The 20,363-nt window shown below is 48.4% G+C and overlaps 1 protein-coding gene across 1 annotated transcript in view; it reads right to left on the minus strand.

Annotated features, from left to right (window-relative positions):
- gabbr2 (gamma-aminobutyric acid (GABA) B receptor, 2) overlaps nt 1-20,363 on the minus strand; it is a 144,216-nt gene that overhangs the window by 15,029 nt on the left and 108,824 nt on the right. Inside the window, exon 13 of the mRNA XM_077008730.1 lies at nt 18,769-18,891. Coding sequence (XP_076864845.1) covers nt 18,769-18,891 — 123 coding nt within the window. The remainder of the gene's footprint in view (nt 1-18,768; nt 18,892-20,363) is intronic.

The following is a 20,363-nucleotide window of genomic DNA, read 5'->3' on the forward strand; positions in this document are numbered from 1 at the left end:
AACAAAATGTAGATATCACACACGTTTGGACTTGTTATGTAACTTTGTCCTGCACATCAATGTATGTCATCAGGACACCAGGACAGTGAAAGAACCTGAGAATGTGACTCATTCCCCTCCACTAACCCCTCCCAAATCATTTTTACTGTTGTAACAACAAAAAACAAACAAAAAAGACCCTAACTTTCATCTTGTCAAGTCTCTTCTTTAGACGGCCATGCCTTGTGAGGTTGCCAGGCAACTGTCAGCGGAGCGAGTCGCACTGTTCATTGGTCGCTGCTCTCATTTCTCAGCGCATTAGGACTCTGATGTAATTGTTCATCAGAGACTGAAAAGGGCAACACGACTGACAGGGTGTCTGCTTAGAGACACAGGCAAGGGGGCACAGGCTGGAGCAAAGGGTGGGGGGGGAGAGAGAGAGAGAGAGAGAGAGAGAGAGAGGGAGAGAGAGAGAGAGAGAGAGAGAGAGGGAGAGGGAGAGAGAGAAAGAGAGAGAGAGAGAGAGAGAAAAAGAGAGAGAGAGGGAGAGAGGTAGAATGTGTGGGAGACATGAAACAGAGAATAGGGGAAAGAAAGACTGAGGGGGAGAGAGAATGGGAAAAGGGCAGAAAGGAACAGATAGAGAAAGAGGGGAAAGAGAAAGTGAGAGTGGAGGAGAGAGTGAGAGCGGAAGAGAGAGTGAATAAGAGAGTCATCAGCCACCCCTAAGAACAGTCTTCTATCACCCACGTCAGACAGGGCAGTTTATCAGGGGAAAGAGTGGACCGGACTGCCCGTAAACCCAAGAGTGTTGGTATTGGGGGAAAAGAGGGTGTGTGAGGAAGCTGGTCAGGATCCAGAATGGGTTGAGGAGTTATAGGGTCCCGTGGGCTGCATGTTGTCTCTCTAGAGCACTGAAGAACCTCAAACTGGAGAACCTGCTAACCTGCTCCAAGACATCTGTGGTTCCTCAGGAACATCCACGTTGGCACTTGAACAGCACATGAATCCAGCGATGGCCATAATTCATCCACTGAGCATGTGCCAATGAGAAAATGAATTCAAATGACTTCTAATCCCAGCATGACGACTCATTTAGCCAACGTCTTGTCGAGCTGTACAGCGGACCCGAGCTGGCCAGAGTTCCTGCGAGGGCTCGGCTGTTACGGGTGAACAGAGACAGTCGGGACGTCCAGCTGTGCGGGAGAACAGACATGCTTGTCAACCTCTGTTATCCGGCCAGCGACCACAACCACCGAAACGAAACTCGACACGGCCCTGTGGACCTTCCGCGGCACGGCTGAGAGACCGGTTCCGCCGGGCCCGTCCTGGGAGAAGGGCTCCCCGACAGAGCTCCAAATGAGGTCCACCTGCTCCAGCCACGAGCAACCTGATGGTCTCCCTCCCACGGGGAGCCGAGACAGCGCGAGACAGCGCTCCACCCCCCCCCCCCCCCCACCACCACCACCTCCATCTCCTCCACCTCCTTCTCCCTCTCCTCATCCTCCTCCACGCTGCAGCTTATTTTGGGTCGAAACTCCACTTCAAACGCAGGCACATCAAAGTGGCCCCACCGCAGTGCCGTCAGGCGCCTGTGCTGATTTATTAGGAGCTAAATGCATCATTAAACCCGCGCCTAACCCTCAACATCGCGCGCATTTAAATATGCAAATGGCAAGCGTGGCACGCGACTTTTCTGAGCGCGCCCTTTGTCACGGGAGTGCTTGTTACGGGAGCGCCCAAAGTGCCTTTTTTACCGCTGCCATTCTTTCTTCTAATGCGGCGTCATAAGCCAGGTTTAATCAGAACTCCCATCTGGTGTCTCTCTCTGGGAAGCACAAGCACACATGACTTTTACCAGACTGCTGTCACGTGGATGCCAGGAGAATCCTCACTAGTGTAATTATCTACCCTGTATCTCTCACGGACGCCCCCTCACACACACACACACACCACACTCTCTCTCTCTCTCTCTCTCACACACACACACTCATATACACACCCACACACACTCTCTCTCTCTCCCTCTCTCACACACGAACATGTAACCACAGATAATTGTGCTCCCACATTTGATTTTATGAACAGATACTTCAGTGCAGATAGGTGCTGCACTATCAGGGCATTTCAACATTGTATTAGAGCTTATACAAGAGTATTCATATTTATAAGGTCTCGTACACAGCCTCACTTCCCCAAGCTGTACTGCTTGCTTTTTGTTGTTATTATTGTTTATTATTGGGGTTTTGTTTTGCTGATTTGCTGCTGGTAGCTTGACCACACATGTTCAGAGTGAAGGACGCACAGAGGTCTCACAGCCCTGCGCTCTGACAGCTCGTTAGGAGCACCACCCGCGTCTCCCTTTAGCCTCCGCACACCGGACACATTCCAACGTGTGAGGGTTGAAGCGGAACCACTCTCCCTCACACCTCGCCTGCTGTCCCCAATATCTTACACACACACACACACACACACACACACACACACACACACACACACACACACACACACACACACACACACACACACACACACACACACACACACACACACAGCTGTGGACTACAAAAAAAAAAAAAAACCAACATGAATCCACAGAGGTACCTTTAAACTAAAACCCGGGCTTAGCTTTAACATTAAAAAATATTGGATTTAGGAATACAGTAACTGGCATTAATGTACAGATCGATACCTGAATCAATGCCTTAATGGAATTGCTAATTAATATTAAATGAGAGACTAGCGTCTTCCTCAGAAGTGCAGTTCTTACCTCTGCATTATGAATAGAGCAGTGGGCAAAATTGTCCGGCTCTGTGAGAGCGGCTAAAGACCTTCACTGTGTTTGTGGAGCGGCTCCTCCACTCTGATGTCCTATTTCACTACCCTGGTGGTTTACCTCAGGAACGTGCTTCAAGGCTGGCTGGAAAACAGCACCATGTCAACATTCATTCAAGAAGATTCTGTTTGGCAAAGCAAGGAGCGAGTGTGTGGTATCTTTTGACAAATGTTGATTTGGTTTGAGATGCTAAATGTTCAAGGTCATACGATCAAATATCCCGATTAAACACCAAGGTTTCTATCATGACTTGCCCAAATGTGTATCAGTTGATGCAGGATGAGATGTGTAGTCTATTATAAAGTCTAACGCAGGGATAAAGACGGCCTTAAAGGTTTGATGACGGGGTTTTTGAACTGTACTTTGCTACTCAAAAGGAATTTTGTGTTGAGATGAAGGATAAAATTCTGTCTTTACAGCAGAGGGACAGTTTCATCAGAAATTTCTTTTCAACCCCAGAGCCCCCCCACCCCACACTCACCCCCACCCCCACCCCCCTTCCTCTAATGGAGTACTTGGAGGCACTAGTCACCATGCAGCGCTGTGCCGAGCAGCTGAAGGGTCTGTGTTCTCCTCAGATATGGAGAACAGAGGCGGTCTGCTGATCACCACTCCCAGACAAGGCCAGTAGGACAGAGACTGAATCGAGGCTCTGCGTCAGAATCTTCCGTGCGACTGGAATACCCAAAAATCCTGATGCAATATATTCTGAATGACTTTCTCCCAGAGACAGAAAATGCTGCATAAATCACATATGCACACAGCCTACAGCACAGGCAGCCCACGCCGCCCTTATTCACAGCTCGGCGCCGTCTCGTTAGAAAGACTGACAAGGCCCCCGCAACACTCACACAAAGAGAGGGAACAGGCCCAGTGTTAAACCTGCTCTGAGCCTCCGTGCCCACCGACACGTCCAGTCCTGCCCATAGGTGAGCGTCGCACTGCAAGGTCATGTGACTTTCTCTCTCTCTCGCTCTCTCTCGCTCTCTCTTGGCCCCTTTAGCAGCCCTGGGGCTGAGATGGGAGTGGCCCCTCTACGCAGGGGCTTAACGGTGTGGACACGGCAGGACTCTGAATGAGCTTCTGGTAGATTGCAGTATACAGTGTAGACAACATGGGCAAATACCGGAGGCCTGGAAGGATTGTGGGTACGAAACACATTGCTTAAATCTTAATTGAAGAAAATTACACTCTGTACTTTAGTTCTAAGGCTATGCTCTGAAACATTATCTTTCTTTTTCCATTCCCACGGACATTTACTGCATCTTTACATCAAACCTCTAATCATTAGAAGCAGTCATAATTAAGACACTAACACTTGAGCCATAGAAGAAGACAGAAGAAGAAAAAAGCCATTGCACTCATCAAACAGAAGAGGAGAATGTGTCTTAATATGAAATGCTTCAAAATGGCTAATTGGAAATTAGCCTCGTGTGGGGCTTTTGTACCACAGAAATCCACTTTCTAACCTCAGGGGTCTGCTAGCGTCTGGGCTAAGTAGAAGTGCAGTATAACAACAGGAGGGACATCAGTGATCCAAGCGGGCTTAACAGACTTAGAGACTGATCAAAGCCTGAACAAAACAGCCCTTAACAGGAAATCCATAGTAGCTTTTTTAAACGGCTCTAGCTGAAACACTGAAACAACCGGTGCTGGTCATTGCTACAAAGCAGTCAGCCCATAAGCCACAGTGAAAGGAGATACGACATTCTGTACAACAGGCTTCTTTTGGACCACGTAATCCCCAGTCGTGTTTACTGGAATAAAAGCATACGTCTGGATGGCCAATACAAGAGCATGGCCATATATCAGGTTCTAAATGCTGAAAGTGTCCATGACACAAGTCTTAGCTGCTGGCTGGGGGGGCTCTGCCCACACTGCTGTAATGGGAGAATCAAGCCTATATATGAATAGTGCTTATGTGCCCTTTCTCTCTCTCTCTCTCTCCCCCTCTCTCTCCCCCTCTCTCTCCCCTTCTCCCTGACCTGACATCCAAGCCCATGAGAGCAGGGCCTCGTCAGGAGAGAAACCTTCACCTGCTTGTCCGATGACGTGAGCGTCAAAAAGCCGAAGACGCACTTTTCGTTTTCCTGTGGTGTGCAACTGCCGTTCTGGCCCTCTCTCACGAATCACACACGCAACCGAGATCGCAGTGGTCCTGCACGCTCTCGGGAAGGGGGGAGGGGGGGGTGACAGACCTGGACACAGCGGCAGGACTCGGTCACAAACTGGCTAAAGAGGGCGGGCAATTGGCTTGTGGCCCAACGCATTTGGAAAGGAGTTGGGCTAAGAGAGGCGGGGCTCCATTCCTGTGCACAGCGTGGATAAGCTCCTCCCATTGGCTCCCTCGGCATGACGGGCGGGAGGAGAGAAAGTGCAGCATGCCAACAATCTGTCTCTTTAGCGGAGAGGCAGCATCCAAGTGAAGTGTGATTGGAGGACTCGTCTTACTGCCACAGCGATGGATTAAGAGAGCAGTTGGTATCAGTAAATCCTATGGACACAACTACACAGTTTTAGAAAATACTATAAATTTGCAGTGGGATTTTGGAATACTAATTCTAAATGTTCATCCCATTATGTGGGAATAAACATTTCATAACTCATTTATACAGACACTTGTCCTACAATCAATAAACACGGTCTGTGAGCAAGAAAAAGAAACAGGAATATAAAAATCCAGAAATGGAGGGAGAGACTGACAAATGACTTAATGATTAATACTATGGAACTCTTATTAATTCGTTTCCATGGCTACAAGGAAGCAGCTCAGTCCTCATTCTTGGACCAGTTTGCTGTGGAATGATAGCGTGTTTGTTCTACTACCTACTATGAACCGTCCTGCACAATCAACCTGCGAAATCATCTCGCAGTCATGCTCCGCTCACTTAACATCAGGATGTTTTATGCACAGTTTTGTCCGGTTCATATTCCGTTTCCATTTATGTCAGTCATAGGGGCAAAGGTCTCCATGCAGGACTTAGTCAGTATTCTGCGCTTGTGTTTGGTAGAGTAGCACGGGGGGGGGGGGGGCACTGACGCCTGGCTAGAAGAAGCGCTCCGTGCTGGACCGTCTGAGGACTGGCAGTGTGTCAGGGCTGCAGGGTAGAAAAGGCATGAGGAGAGAGGAGAGAGGAGGGCTTGGAGCCGGCCGGCTGGCCGGCCGCCCGGGAGGCAGGCTGTCTTGCTGTCAGATGGTCAGAGCTGCTCCACTATCGGATCTCAGCTGCGCAGTCTGGAAACAGAGACGGTCACCAGGTGGGTGCCACGTGCCTTCTTCGCAAGCAAAGCCAGGAGGGGGCGCCAGAGAGGTGGCACAGCTTGTATTGGCACGGCACAAGGACGCACCGTTTCTGTGCTGTGATGCTTGAGATGCTACATAACACCAAAGCGGACTGTGCAGCACAGAGATGGCAAAGCTCACAGCCCTCTGAGTCATAGCAGGTCTCATTAGAGCCAAAAGCTCATTTTTTTTTCCCAGGCTAAATTGGTACCGCGTGTATTATCTGATAGCGTCTGTCTTTGACACTCCAGTTCGTCACCCCATCTCAAGTGCCATGACGGTCACAGATCTGCAGCCTGGCACACAGATCCTGTTCTGCGGTTCGGTTCGGACCGACCCGACGTCACATTCCCTCTTCTCCCAGAAACAGCCTTATGAGGTTAATGAAGAGCTGTAGCGCAGCTATCTGGCTGAGGAGAACTTGAGTGCTGCCAGTACTATAGACCCACGCGTGCTAGCGTGTTGATATACCAATATAGCAATAAATTGTGAAATAAGATTCTGAAGTATTTTGCCCCTTATATAAGAACGAATAATGATGTCACCGAGGCAAATCTTTTCTTTTTTGAAATAGAACAATTTTATTTTTAGAAACGCTGCCTCTCAAACGCTGTCATTTATTTTTTTTGACAAGTGTTTACCTATATTTAGCACCACTCAGTAATTCACTGAGACACCTATATACCACCCCCCCCCCTTAGCTTCAGTAATATGTACATCTCGGTGCAAAAACGGGGGGGGTGGGGGGGGGGGTGGTATATAGTGGTAGTTGTCATGAGCATGACGCACCCACCAGACACCGTCAGCCTATACATAGCACATACGTAAGACATGAACTGGAAGGCTGTGAGAGGCAACAGCTTAGCATGACAGATCACAGGAGAAAACTCTGGCCTTAATTTTTTTTTTTCACTGATTTGACGGCCAGGAAGGCCAAAGGTAGAGCAGAAAGCATGACAGGAAGGCAGACGGTAGTCCTATCTGATCTGGAGCTGTGGAGCAGAGCAGGGTATAAATTTATTACTGCTGGCCTGTTTCTGGGGCAAGTGTGCTCCTCTGGCTGATGGGGCGGGTTGGGGAAGGCCAGCCGTCTGTGTGATTTAACAAGCGTGATAAAGAGGCAGATTTGGACTCTTAGGGGAATACGACTTTCAGAGAATCTCTTATTTAGACGTTCCAGTGCAGTGACGCTATGACTAAAGAACAGAAGCAGTTCTTTATGCTAGAATCATCCCCTGCTGAACAGAGCTTGTTTCAGAGTTATGAAACTGGGGTATGAACCATGATGAAAAAGAAAACCTTCCTGTTGTGAGTGACCTTCAAGTGGTCCGAGCGAAATCATCACACTCGCATTTCTTTTGATTTAGAAGCTTTCACCTCTTTTAGGGGATCATAAAGCAAAGGTACCCACCTCTACTCACAGGGCTGATACACACCTCCACCCATCCCCACCCAACCCCAACAGATGGCCAGTAGATGAATGACACTTGCTAGCTATATTTATCACACACGCACACGCAAGCACACATACGCATACACAAAACTGCAGTTGGTCCACTATCCTGGGCACAAATTTATAATTACAACACTGATTGATTGTATTAAAATCAATGAATTTTAATAAAATTACAAATGCTGCAATTATTTGATTTTATAAAGAAAAACAGATTATAAAATTTGTCTCCATGGACAACTGAACCAAGTCAAATTCCAAGTCAGGTGAAAATGTAAACATGATCTGATTCTGAAATACATCACTGTAAGTATATATCATTCAGTGACTTCTGCATTTATACTTTGGTTGACACACTTAACAGGAAATCTGATTATGGTCATTAATGCCTTACATTCCAACTTCCAGTATCCTTGTTGCCAGGGTAATAATAGTGTATTAATTGGTGCTGGCTTCAGAGAGCCTTTGAAGCCCTTTGATGTGACCCAGGGCTGGAACTGTAGAGCTGGACATGTGTGGGCTAACAGGGCACAGACCTCTCTGATGTGTTTAATGGTCACACACACACACACACACACACACACACACACACACACACACACACACACACACACACACACACACACAACACACACAATCACGCACAAACACACATGCACACACAAACATATACATACATGCGCAAGCACACACACATGCACATAAATGCACACACACACACACAAACACGCACAAGCACACACATGCACACACAAACATATACATTCATGCGCAAGCACACACACACATACACACACATACGCACACAGACGCGCACACACACATGCATGCACACACACACGCATGCAAACAATCATGCACACACCCACAGATACAAATACACATATACATGAACACAGACACACATACACACACACACACACATGCACTAGTACATAAACACAAATTTACAGAATCCGCTGTCATACTACAGTACTATACTGTCAATAAACACACACACAGACACACACACACAAACACACAGAGAATCTGCTATCACACTGCTATACTATATCAGCAATTCATAGCATAACCTCACAAACTAAACCAGGTCCCATGAGAACTTATGAGGAAAAAAACTGGTTTCTCTCTATTCTACATGAATGGAGTGGCCATGTCAGACAGGACTGTTAGGAGTGTGTGGGGTCAGGCAGGACTGTTAGGAGTGTGTGGGGTCAGGCAGGACTGTTAGGAGTGTGTGGAGTCAGACAGGACTGTTAGGAGTGTGTGGGGTCAGGCAGGACTGTTAGGAGTGTGTGGGGTCAGACAGGACTGTTAGGAGTGTGTGGGCAGGTCAGACAGGACTGTTAGGAGTGTGTGGGGTCAGGCAGGACTGTTAGGAGTGTGTGGGCAGGTCAGACAGGACTGTTAGCAGTGTGTGGGGTCAGACAGGACTGTTAGGAGTGTGTGGGGTCAGGCAGGACTGTTAGGAGTGTGTGGGGTCAGACAGGACTGTTAGGAGTGTGTGGGGTCAGGCAGGACTGTTAGGAGTGTGTGGGGTCAGACAGGACTGTTAGGAGTGTGTGGGGTCAGACAGGACTGTTAGGAGTGTTTGGGGTCAGGCAGGACTGTTAGGAGTGTGTGGGGTCAGACAGGACTGTTAGGAGTGTGTGGGCAGGTCAGACAGGACTGTTAGGAGTGTGTGGGGTCAGACAGGGCTGTTAGGAGTGTGTGGGGTCAGGCAGGACTGTTAGGAGTGTGTGGGGTCAGACAGGACTGTTAGCAGTGTGTGGGGTCAGGCAGGACTGTTAGGAGTGCGTGGGGTCAGGCAGGACTGTTAGGAGTGTGTGGGGTCAGACAGGACTGTTAGCAGTGTGTGGGGTCAGGCAGGACTGTTAAGAGTGTGTGGGGTCAGACAGGACTGTTAGGAGTGTGTGGGGTCAGACAGGACTGTTAGGAGTGTGTGGGGTCAGACAGGACTGTTAGGAGTGTGTGGGGTCAGGCAGGACTGTTAGGAGTGTGTGGGGTCAGACAGGACTGTTAGAAGTGTGTGGGGTCAGACAGGACTGTTAGGAGTGTGTGAGCAGGTCAGACAGGACTGTTACGAGTGTGTGGGGTCAGACAGGACTGTTAGGAATGTGTGGGGTCAGGCAGGACTGTTAGGAGTGTGGGGTCAGGCAGGACTGTTAGGAGTGTGTGGGGTCAGGCAGGACTGTTAGGAGTGTGTGGGGTCAGGCAGGACTGTTAGGAGTGTGTGGGCAGGTCAGGCAGGACTGTTAGGAGTGTGTGGGGTCAGGCAGGAGTGCTCATGCACACAGCCATGAACACTAATGACCGGGTTAGACAAGGAGGATCACGCTGCAAAACACAAAATAATCTCTTTCTCTCTAACACACACAGATACACACAGATATATGCACGCATGCACACACACACACACACACACACACACACACACACACACACACACACACACACACACACACACACACGCGCGCACACACACACACACACACACACACACACACACACACACACACACACACACACACACACACACACACACACACCCCAGCCGTGTGCTGTGGCACGCGGGTTAATGAGTGTGCAGATGGCAGAGTGGAGGGGGAGCAGATCCAGGACGCTGAGATAACGCTCGTCTGACACACCTTTCCTCTCCATCTCACCCCTCAATCCATCGCTTTTCTCTACCTCTCAACTACCATTTTCCATACATTTAACACCTCTCCATCGCCCCTCTAACTCGCCCCAAACACCCACAGCCAGCCAGAGCTCACACAGAGAATTAGCTGTCGAGTTTCACCAGGGGGTGTGTGAGAGTGCACGTGCACGTGTGTGTGTGTGTGAGTGCATGTGTACTGCCTGTGAGCAAAACCTCACCACTGACTCGATTTCACAGTTTTCCTAACGAGAGACGCCGTGGAGGGACGGCGTGGGCGTCGGTACCGCCTCGCCGCCCGGGCCCGCCGTACCTGGGAAGTGCCGCCGGGTTAAATATGTTCGGCGGGCCCCTGCCGCGCAGCTCACGCAGGCATGAAATCTGGTTCCAAACACGGTGGCCGAGGACAGCAGGGTGGAGCGGCCCGGTCCGGACCGGTCCCACCGGAGGCCGCACGCCTTAACAGCACCATATGCTTCCCAGCCTGTCTCTCCCCAGGCGCTTCCTCCCGCACCCGCTACACGCTCGACCCCGGGAGCGCCCCCCCTGCCTCCAGCCCTCCTGCTGACCCCCCCCGGCTTCCGGAAAGACTGGACGGCGGGAGATAAGGGGAGTGAGAGATCGCTTACAGCGGAGACAGCACACGCACTCTCCGCCCGGGCCAGATATCCATCTGGGTCGTGCATTAGGGCATCTGGGAAAACGTGGGCAGGAAGTGACAGGCTCTGCTGTTGCTGAGCTGATGTGCCGTGCGTATAGGGGTGGACTCAGAACAAGAGAGCGGGTTAAAAAATTGTGTCACCTGTGACTAAAAAATAGGCAAACGCATGATAGAAGATGTGAATGTCTATTGTTTATTTCCTATATTTAATCAGAATATATTCGATTTGGTTTAAATTACTGCGTCTCGTGCTAAATTGACATGGCCACCTACGTTTTAGTTTCAGGAACTCAACTTGAGCGGTAAACACTCCCAAGGGAAGGTTCAACCCACAAAACCCAGACAGAGGCCTCTCTGTAGAGAGTTTTCAAACCCTGAGCAAACTTAATCAGAGCTCAGAGGGCTTGGAGGTGGAGTGCCCACAAATCATAACGACACTCCTCCTCGTCCCATCCATCACCCGGACGGGGACCCAAATAAATCAGTACTTCTGGAAAAAAAGCTCCCCACTTTTTATTTACTATCACATGATGAATGAGTGAGTAAATAAGCCCTTCACAGGGGCGCGGCCACGCTGAGACGGTCCCGAGGCAGCGCCGCTCGGTGTCTGGGGTGAGGGAGCGGACGCCGTCCTTTGCTCTGTGTCTCAGCTGTCTGCGTCATGCTGTCCAGGTGGGCTCTGCTCTGCTGCTGAGAGCTGAAGTAGCCCGTGGAGGGGGGGTGGGGGGTGATCCTCTAACTAGTGACTATGCAGCGCTGTGACGGGAGGAGGGACGGATGTGCTTGAAGTTGGTGAGAGGCGGGGCTAGTCCGTCTTTGAGCTGCTCTCCTCTGCTGTGTTCTCCTCCCATCCTCTCTTTCCTCTCTCCGTCCCGTCCCGTCCCGCCCCCCCCCCCCCTCATCTGTATGCACGCGGCGGACGCTCTGCTGATGTAGCAGGACGGTACTGCAGACACTGCTGCAGAATACAACACGCGCTCCTGCCCTTGCTCTGACACACACTCATAAACAGAAGCGTGTGTATATATAGAGTGAGGCAGTTTCTGATTCCTTTGTGCACACACACACACACACACGCACACACACACACTTATTCAGTGGCAGTGTGATCCCTCTGAATCTCCATGTCCCTGTCTCCTTCAAACACTGCCGCCTCAGCCAGGGCGGTGTGTGTGTGTGTGTGTGTGTGTGTGTGTGTGTGTGTGTGTGTGTGTGTGTGTGTGTGTGTGTGTGTGTGTGTGTGTGTGTGGATCCTCCCACAGCCACTCACGTCCTGGCCCCGTACCTGTGTCACACCTTCCTTAATGAGCACACCTGTTAGAGTGCCACACAGAGCCTGCCTGCATGACCCTGCCACAAGCGCAAAGAGCTCCTCTACAAAACACACACACACACACACACACACACACACACACACACACACACACACACACACACACACACACACACACACACAGAGTCTTGTACCTTCATGAACATATTCTGACTTCTACATCTAGTGCAGAAGTTGCAATGTACAATAGGGGAAATACTTCCCAATTCATTCTCTCTCTCTCTCTCTCTCTCTCTCTCTCTCTCTCTCTCTCTCTCTCTCTCCCTTTCTCTCTCTCACAGACACACACACAGCGCACTAATGGATTTTCTTTCTGTGGGGAACTGCAGAGGTGTAATGGATGTGTCTGGTCTGGAGCTGTGATTGAGTGTCTTCAAAGAAGAAGAAGAGAGAGGACAAGCAGGTGCAGGGGGGAGGGGCTAAAAGTTGCCCCGCCCCCTGCTGGGAACGAGGCTCTCTCTGGAGTTACTCCCAAACGCCACATGCTCTTGTGAAGCATTTATGACCAATACATTCCAAAAATTATTTTTGTTGAAGATAAATGTATAAGTATTTAATGATTTCATACCACTTAAACATGCATTATACATTATTGCATTATAAATGGCTCAAAATCACAAAAAATACCACATATGAGAGCTTTTGCAGCATATATTGCTGGGTTAAGGTGAGCATACTCACTTGTGATGCTAATCTGTGTGTTGGCCAGTACCCTGTCACTGTGAGCATCAGATGGACAATACTCTCAGTGAACTACACAAACCCCTAATACCACTGTTCATTTGGAACGCCTGTAATTGATAAATTGCATTGCCCTCATGCACAATCAGTGGTTGCATAGCAACAGTGGGCAGAGACTGAACTGGGTTTTCACACCAAACGAGTGTCGGGGGAGGGGAAGTGTCATGAGAGAAAGACAGTTCTGGAGAGAGGGAGAAAGACAAGTGGCCAGTGGCCCCACTGGCAACCACCATTTTAGCTACATTACTGAAACAAAAGCTGCTGTTACTCTGAGTGAAACACTGAACCCACGTTGCAGCTAAGCTACAATGTGTTCCCTCCAGACCACTTCACAACATGCACTCCAGACCACAGACCCAAGCCTCCTCCAGGGCTGTCCAGCTGGCCGAGCCTCTCTGGTCATTACAGTCCAGGCGGAGGGAGCAGACATGGACCTACTCACACGTGCAGCTCCTGGACAGCTGCTCCTCAGACTCCTCATCTCCTCCTCATCTCCTCCTCTGATCGATTCAGGCCTGAGATGGCACCATTTTAGCCCTTAAGGACTTTGTTGAGGCATTGATTTACACAGTCACCAAAGCCATTTAAGATCAAGAGCCAAGCAACACACACACACACACACACACACACACACACACACACACACACACACACACACACACACAGACACACACACACACACACACACACACACACACACGTGTGTGTGTAGGCATCTGTGCTTGTTCATATCTTTACGAGAATGTCAGTAGTAGACTGTACAAGCAATCTGCATGTCTGAATAATAAAAACATGTTAATAAAAAATTTGTTTCAGCCTAAAAATTTATCTAACCTAAAGATTAATCTAACTTAATCTGACATTAGAAGACAGTCAGAGAGAGAAAAGACCTTACACGCACAAACATGTTGTTGAGTCCAGCTAGGAGATGTATATCTGCCCTTCAAATGTCATTGACAGCATTCTAACTCAGGCATACGTGTATAGGTTTGAATGTGTGAATTTGAGATGAAGGTTTATGCATGTAGACTGAATATTTGTAAATCAGGTGTGTGTGTGTGTGTGTGTGTGTGATAGTGTGTTAAAAGTGTCACCTGCACTAATACATACAAAAGTAGAGACATTATCCCCGGTGTCTTCAGAGGAGACAGCCCGGAGCCGCTCTGTGACTTTCTTCAGCAGACAGGAAGCAGAGATGAAGAGAGAAGTGGCGGGTCTAGGGGGAGCGAAGGCCCCCAAGGGCCCACACGCTGGCTTCCTTTTCCCATCTAACTCTTGACTGTGCCCGCCCCGTGGGAGCGGGCATGTGCGTGTATGTCTGGGTATACGATGGCTGTCCTGCTGGGAAGCCAGAACATTCTGAGGCCTCGTGCCAACCAGTGAATCCAGCCACACTCCAGAGTCCAGACCCTATCAGGTGGCTTCAGCAGCTGATAATGAGAGCTTGCATGTTCAGACCAATTACTCCATGTTTTAAAGATGCGACTTAAAAAGTGCATTTGCACATCAATAAGTACCCGTGCCTAATGTCCTGCCTGCCTAGTGAGAGATACAAAGAGGGAGGAAGAGGAAGAGAAATGGAGAGGTGGAGGGAGAGGTCAGCATGGTGTGTGTGTGTGTGTGTAAGAGAGAGAGAGAGAGAGAGAGAGAGAGAGAGAGAGAGAACGTGTGTACTGATGTGAGCACTTTCACTAAAGGCTTTTGTCTATTTACTGTATGTTTGTATGTTTGGGCTGTATGGTTTGGGTGTGTGTGTTTAACAGTGTGTCTGTGTCCATATCAGCTCAGATTCTCTTAATCCTCTGGTCTCAACATCATCTGAACCACAGTGGGAGCTAAAAATCTCACAAGTCGGCAGAGGTGGGGACTCGAGTCACATGACTTGAGTCAGACTCGAGTCATTAATATTAAGACTTTTGACTTGACTTGAAAAAATATTCAGAGACTTAGACTTGACTTGGACTTTTACACCAATAACTTGGGACTTGAATTGGACTTGAACCTGTTTACTTGCAAAGACTTGATTTTTTTTTACCTCAAATCTAAATTTTAAAACGCACATTAATGTTTATAAAGTGCGCCCCATTCATTTCATTTCCGTCCTTCTGACGCAGACCGGCGTTACACCAGATTCTGTGACCGTCGAGTTTTGTGACCACAGGGGGCGCTATTTTACAGTTTCTGTTCAGAGGCACAAACGCTTTACGAATGCTACGTAAACTACGCTGATGCACTTTCTTTACTCGTTTTGTTGGTGTCCATGAGCCAAAATATGACAGATGTTTATATTTACATTTATCGTCTCTTAATTACATAAATGTACTTAAACAAGATTTACCATCCCCTCACCATTGCAGCCAACAAAGAAATCATGAATGGGATGTACAGGTGAGCCTTTTTAACTGGGGTCACCAATTCTGACGGCCGCCATCAGAATATCTGACCCCACTGAATCTCCAGGTAACAATAGTAGCCTACACCGTGACCCCACAATAACAGAAAACAATGAAAAAATAACCCTAACCTTTTATTAGTCTATATTTAAACAGTTTATTCAAATGTTTAGAATAACCATTCGTAATGACAGCATCTTGCTTTCGATGAAGCTTGCTATTTTCGTGTAAAATTATGTAACGAAACATTCTTGTTTAAGTACATTTATGTAATTAAGAGAAGATAAAATGTAAATGATCTGTCATCTTTTGGCTGGCGGACACCAACAAAACGAGTAAAGAAACGCATCAGCGTAGCATTCGTAAAGCGTTGGTGCCTGTAAAAAAAAAAAAAGACTCGAAAGGACTTGAAATTCCAAGTTTCAGACTTGGGACTTGACTTGACGGTTGCTTGTCTTGACTCGAGACTTGACTTGAGTCTTTGCTTGAGACTTGACTCGGGACTTGAGGATAAAGACTTGGACTTACTTGAGACTTGCAAAACACTGACATGGTCCCACCTCTGCAAGTCGGTCCCGTGCTTGAGGAGGACCAATGAGGTCGCAACACACAGAAGAGCCTCACATTTGATTACATTCTCCAGAAATGTTCACTGGACTGCGGTCACATGTCCTCTTGAACAACACTTGGTTGTGTTGCCATCAAACAGCCTACCGGTGCGTTTGTTTTCTCCCGTCCTTTTTTGTCGGTGGCTCAAGAGTGGCGACGCTGGTTTATGGGTATCAGAAACCATGGCCGTTGCCATGGAAATGGCTCCCTGCAATATTGTGAGCAGGCAGACTGCACTTGCTGCAGCGTCGGCACGGGAACAGGAGCAGGCGCGGTGAGTGTTGCTGGAGGACCCTGTGGAATGCTAATAAGCTCTTTGTCCTTCATCACACACACTCACACACACACATAGATACACACACACACACACACACATATGTGTGTGTGTGTGTGTGTGTGTGTGTGTGTGTGTGTGTGTGTGTGTGTGTATGTATATACATATAAATAGACGCATTACACACACACATACATAGATGCATTACACACACACACACACACACACACACACACACACACACACACACACACACACACACACACACACACACACACACACATATATATATATATATTCCTCTGTTAGAGTGCACTATATCCCCATTACATCTTTCTTCCCTCTCTTTCTCTCTCTCTCTCTCTCTGTCTCATATTACATGCCTTGCGTCCTGCTCTTTTTCAATGTCATGCCTCCTGGCTACACCTACAGAAACAGGCATATTAGTTACGACCTGCATATTCAAATACAATCAACCACTCTTAATTACGGAATGATACCAGGCTCCATCCCTCAGGAGATGTTGCGGCCTATAAAAACTCTCCAGGCTTCTGACGGCAGAGCTGTGGCTCTCTGCACCAAAGATGGCCCACTTTTCCCCAGCCCGCTCTCCTCTGACTCTTCTCACAAGAACTGGACCAGCCAGGCCCCAAGTGGAGCAGCTTGACTTTACTCAGGCTCTTACTGAGGAACTTTATTGAGGAACGCCCCAAGTCCCACCCGCTCACTTCTACAAGCCCCACCCCCTCACTTCTACAAGCCCCACCCCCTCACTCCCACAAGCCCTACTCCCCCAAACTCCCCCTTTCACTCCCATTCAGTTCCGACAAACCATACAACTGACCGTTTACAAAGAACATGTTGGGATTTTCTGTTAACCATATGATGTGGTACATGAGCCGGTCAAGCGTGAGTTGTGAGAGCGCCCAGAGCAGCAGTGAAAGAGAGACGCGTTTAGATCTGCGTATCCTGTAGGATCCCCCCCTAGTAAAGACACTTTCCTGTGCAGCCTCATTGGCGCTGTTAGACCCAGGCTGCACACACAGCTCCCGAAGACCACTGTTCCTCCAACAAGACAGAAGCACCAGCACATAAACTTAGGCGCCCACAGAAAACTGCAAACTGCTTCATGATCTGCAACAAAGGACAAACCCATCCACTATACAGTATATGCAAATAGGCTGCTTTGCCAGATGGAATATCTAGACAGTGTGTTTGAAGCCATGGTCATAAGACATGCACCTAGTCAAACAAGGTTAGCACTCAGGTCCTCTGAGCAATGTCGGCAAAGTACACATACAGTGTGCCATAAATACAAGGCACTGGAGATGGAGGGAGAGGAAGAGGAGGGTGAGAGAGGAAGATGGGGGAGAGGAAGAGGAGGCTGCTCTAAGTACCCTTGAGTGATGGTGGAGTTAATGGACCTTTTCCAACCACCAATCAATCTGAGCTAATCTCCCTGCCTTGACTTCTCCAGGGAGGGGGCAGCCATGATTCCATCCGTCTGACGGCATCGCCCATGATGCCTGCTGGCGTCACGGCCCAGTAACTCCCTCTGTCCTCTCTCCCTCCACTGTCTGGGGGAGTGGGAGACACGCACCTCCGTGCTGCAGGGTGCCTGCAAGGCTGCTGGGGGAGACCGGGGCACAACGGTGCCCAAAAGCCCAGAGAGAGATGGAGAAAGAGAGAAAGAAAGAGAGAAGGAAAAGGAAGAAGAGGAGGCACAGTCTCACCCACCGCCCGTTTCAGGGAACCCCAGGGAAACCAGCGCAGCCAAACTTTCAAACCTCTACACATCTGGGCCTGTTAACGACCTCATGAAGCTGCTGCAGTCTGGAGTGAACTTGGATCTGCCAAACTATTGGCAGGAGAGACTGTAGCCCGTGGCGATAAGCCAAGGCCCCTGCTGTTTCCAGGTCTCACTGGGCTTACAACATCAGTGTCTGAAATGGTACCAGTGATCACGATAGCTCAAAATATAACCATCAACTGCCCCACTTGATCAACACATCCGTCATGCTGTAATAACATATAAATGTCATTTACCATATTAATTTATCAAATGGCTTATGCAAACAAGCCTCAGGAAACATTGCACAAACCTGGCACAAACACACGATTACGCAATACCGTAACAATCAGGCCACAGACAACATTATGGAGTATTGGTGTACGGTGTGTGCTCAGTTAAACATGTCTAATCAGCGGTGACAGTGCCTGGCCCATGACTAAAGCAAGCAGGGCTCCAAAATGTCCACGCTATTCTGAAACTCTCTTTTCCACACATTGCCCCCTAAAGGGCAGCGAGCGAAAGGCGCATCTAAGTGTCTCTTTTCCGACGAGGCGTGCCAATAAGCCACATCCCCACTGGCCTGCGTCCACCAGTAACGGGAGGGGGAGGGGCAGGATGGCTCACTTCCTGAACCAAAAATAGCAGCGGAACCACAAAGGCTAGGCCTCAGGCTCGCGCTCAGCCCAGCCAACGACGCCACGGCTGCGAACGTGGACGACAAAACCCGCCCGGCGAAGTTAGAGCGGCGAACCCACCTCCAAGCTGTACTCCTCTACCGTCCTCTTCAGGGGATCCACAATTTGCCAGCAGATGAGGATGCACAGATCAATCAGCAGCATCCCCCCAACGATGATCAGCAGCTTTTGGTCCTTGATGATCTGGAGGAAGGGGAAGAACCTTCTGAGTAGGGGTGAGTGGAGGAAGAGAGAGCCACAATTCAGCTCCCACAACTCAGAAAGGAGCCATCTTCTCTCACATGCTGAACTTTTGAGGATGAAAGCGCCAGACCTTGTCTGATCTTTTCTTTTTATTTAACAGCATTTGACCTGGACAGAATCAAAGGAAAGGTCACAGAGAGGCTCGGAGAGGCACCGGGTGCTTTAGAGGAATCACATGGGAGAAAACGCAGTGATTCTTTTCTGGCGCCCTATTGCGCCGCTCAGAATAGAACCTTTTGATTGGTTTTGATCCATGGGCTTTTGATGGCTTTGGAATTGGCCAAACAAAGCCAGGCCAAAACCTTTCGTGTCACTGGAAATATTGCAATAAATTAGGCTGTGTATACACAACGAGTGGGCACCCATCACAAGGCCAAGAGGTCCCCAAACACCTGCAAATAAAGGTTCAATCATAACACACATGACTTACGGTTAGTCAGCGAGTTTCACGGAAAATGTGCAGATAAAAGAATGGATTCCCTTCATCTTCACTCAGACTTAGGTGGATGGTTCAACTTTGGAATGATGGAAGATCAAGACATTTCATATAGTATTAACAGTCTGTCAAAATGTAAATGTAAAAAAAAAATTAAGTTCTTTAGCTTAAGGAACACAGGAACAAGCACTTTAAGAAATTTAATATTTCTACATTTACATTTTGACAGACTGTTAACACTATTTGGAATGTAAATGTAAAAATATAAGTCCTTTAAATTAAGGTTCACAGGAACAAACATTTTAAGTAATTGTGCGAACACAGAAAAAGCGTCGTCATTATGAAGTTTTGTGGCGCTCTGTCTGAACGTTCCAAGAGCAACTTTCGCCTTACTGAAGAGCCCCCACACGGGCCCCAGAACCAGCAGGGGCACCTGAGCACCTGAGGCAGCCCTGCAGCCGGAGTGGCCTTCCCGGCAGTCCGCCGAGCTGCACCAGCGGAAGCAGCGGTGCCTCCATTAAGATGCTGAACCAGGACCCAAGCAGCCCTGTGCTCACCACACCATTAGTCTCCACAGGGAGGACCTAAGTAGTGCTAATTATGAAGGCAGGGGTAAGCACAGAGAGTGGGAGCAGAGTGCGAGGTCTGGGAGGAGCTGGCGTCTGCTTTGAGACAGCAGTCATGCCTCGTAGTACCACTGTAGCAAACTACACTGAAGTTAAAGCTGTTTGGTTATAGCCAATAAACTAAGTTCATTTTCATATATATATATATATATATATATATATATATATATATATATATATATATATATATATATATATATTCAACTTCCTGCCACTTTAGTGATAGAATGATATTTTCAACATTATCATATTTTTTATGAATTACATCTAGTAAAGGATATCTTGGTGTGTGCAAAGTTTCCAATGGTCTAAATATGAACCATGAACCTGTTTGTGTGTATATGACACTA

The sequence above is a fragment of the Brachyhypopomus gauderio genome, chromosome 6, assembly GCF_052324685.1.
Source record: "Brachyhypopomus gauderio isolate BG-103 chromosome 6, BGAUD_0.2, whole genome shotgun sequence".
NCBI lineage: Eukaryota > Metazoa > Chordata > Actinopteri > Gymnotiformes > Hypopomidae > Brachyhypopomus > Brachyhypopomus gauderio.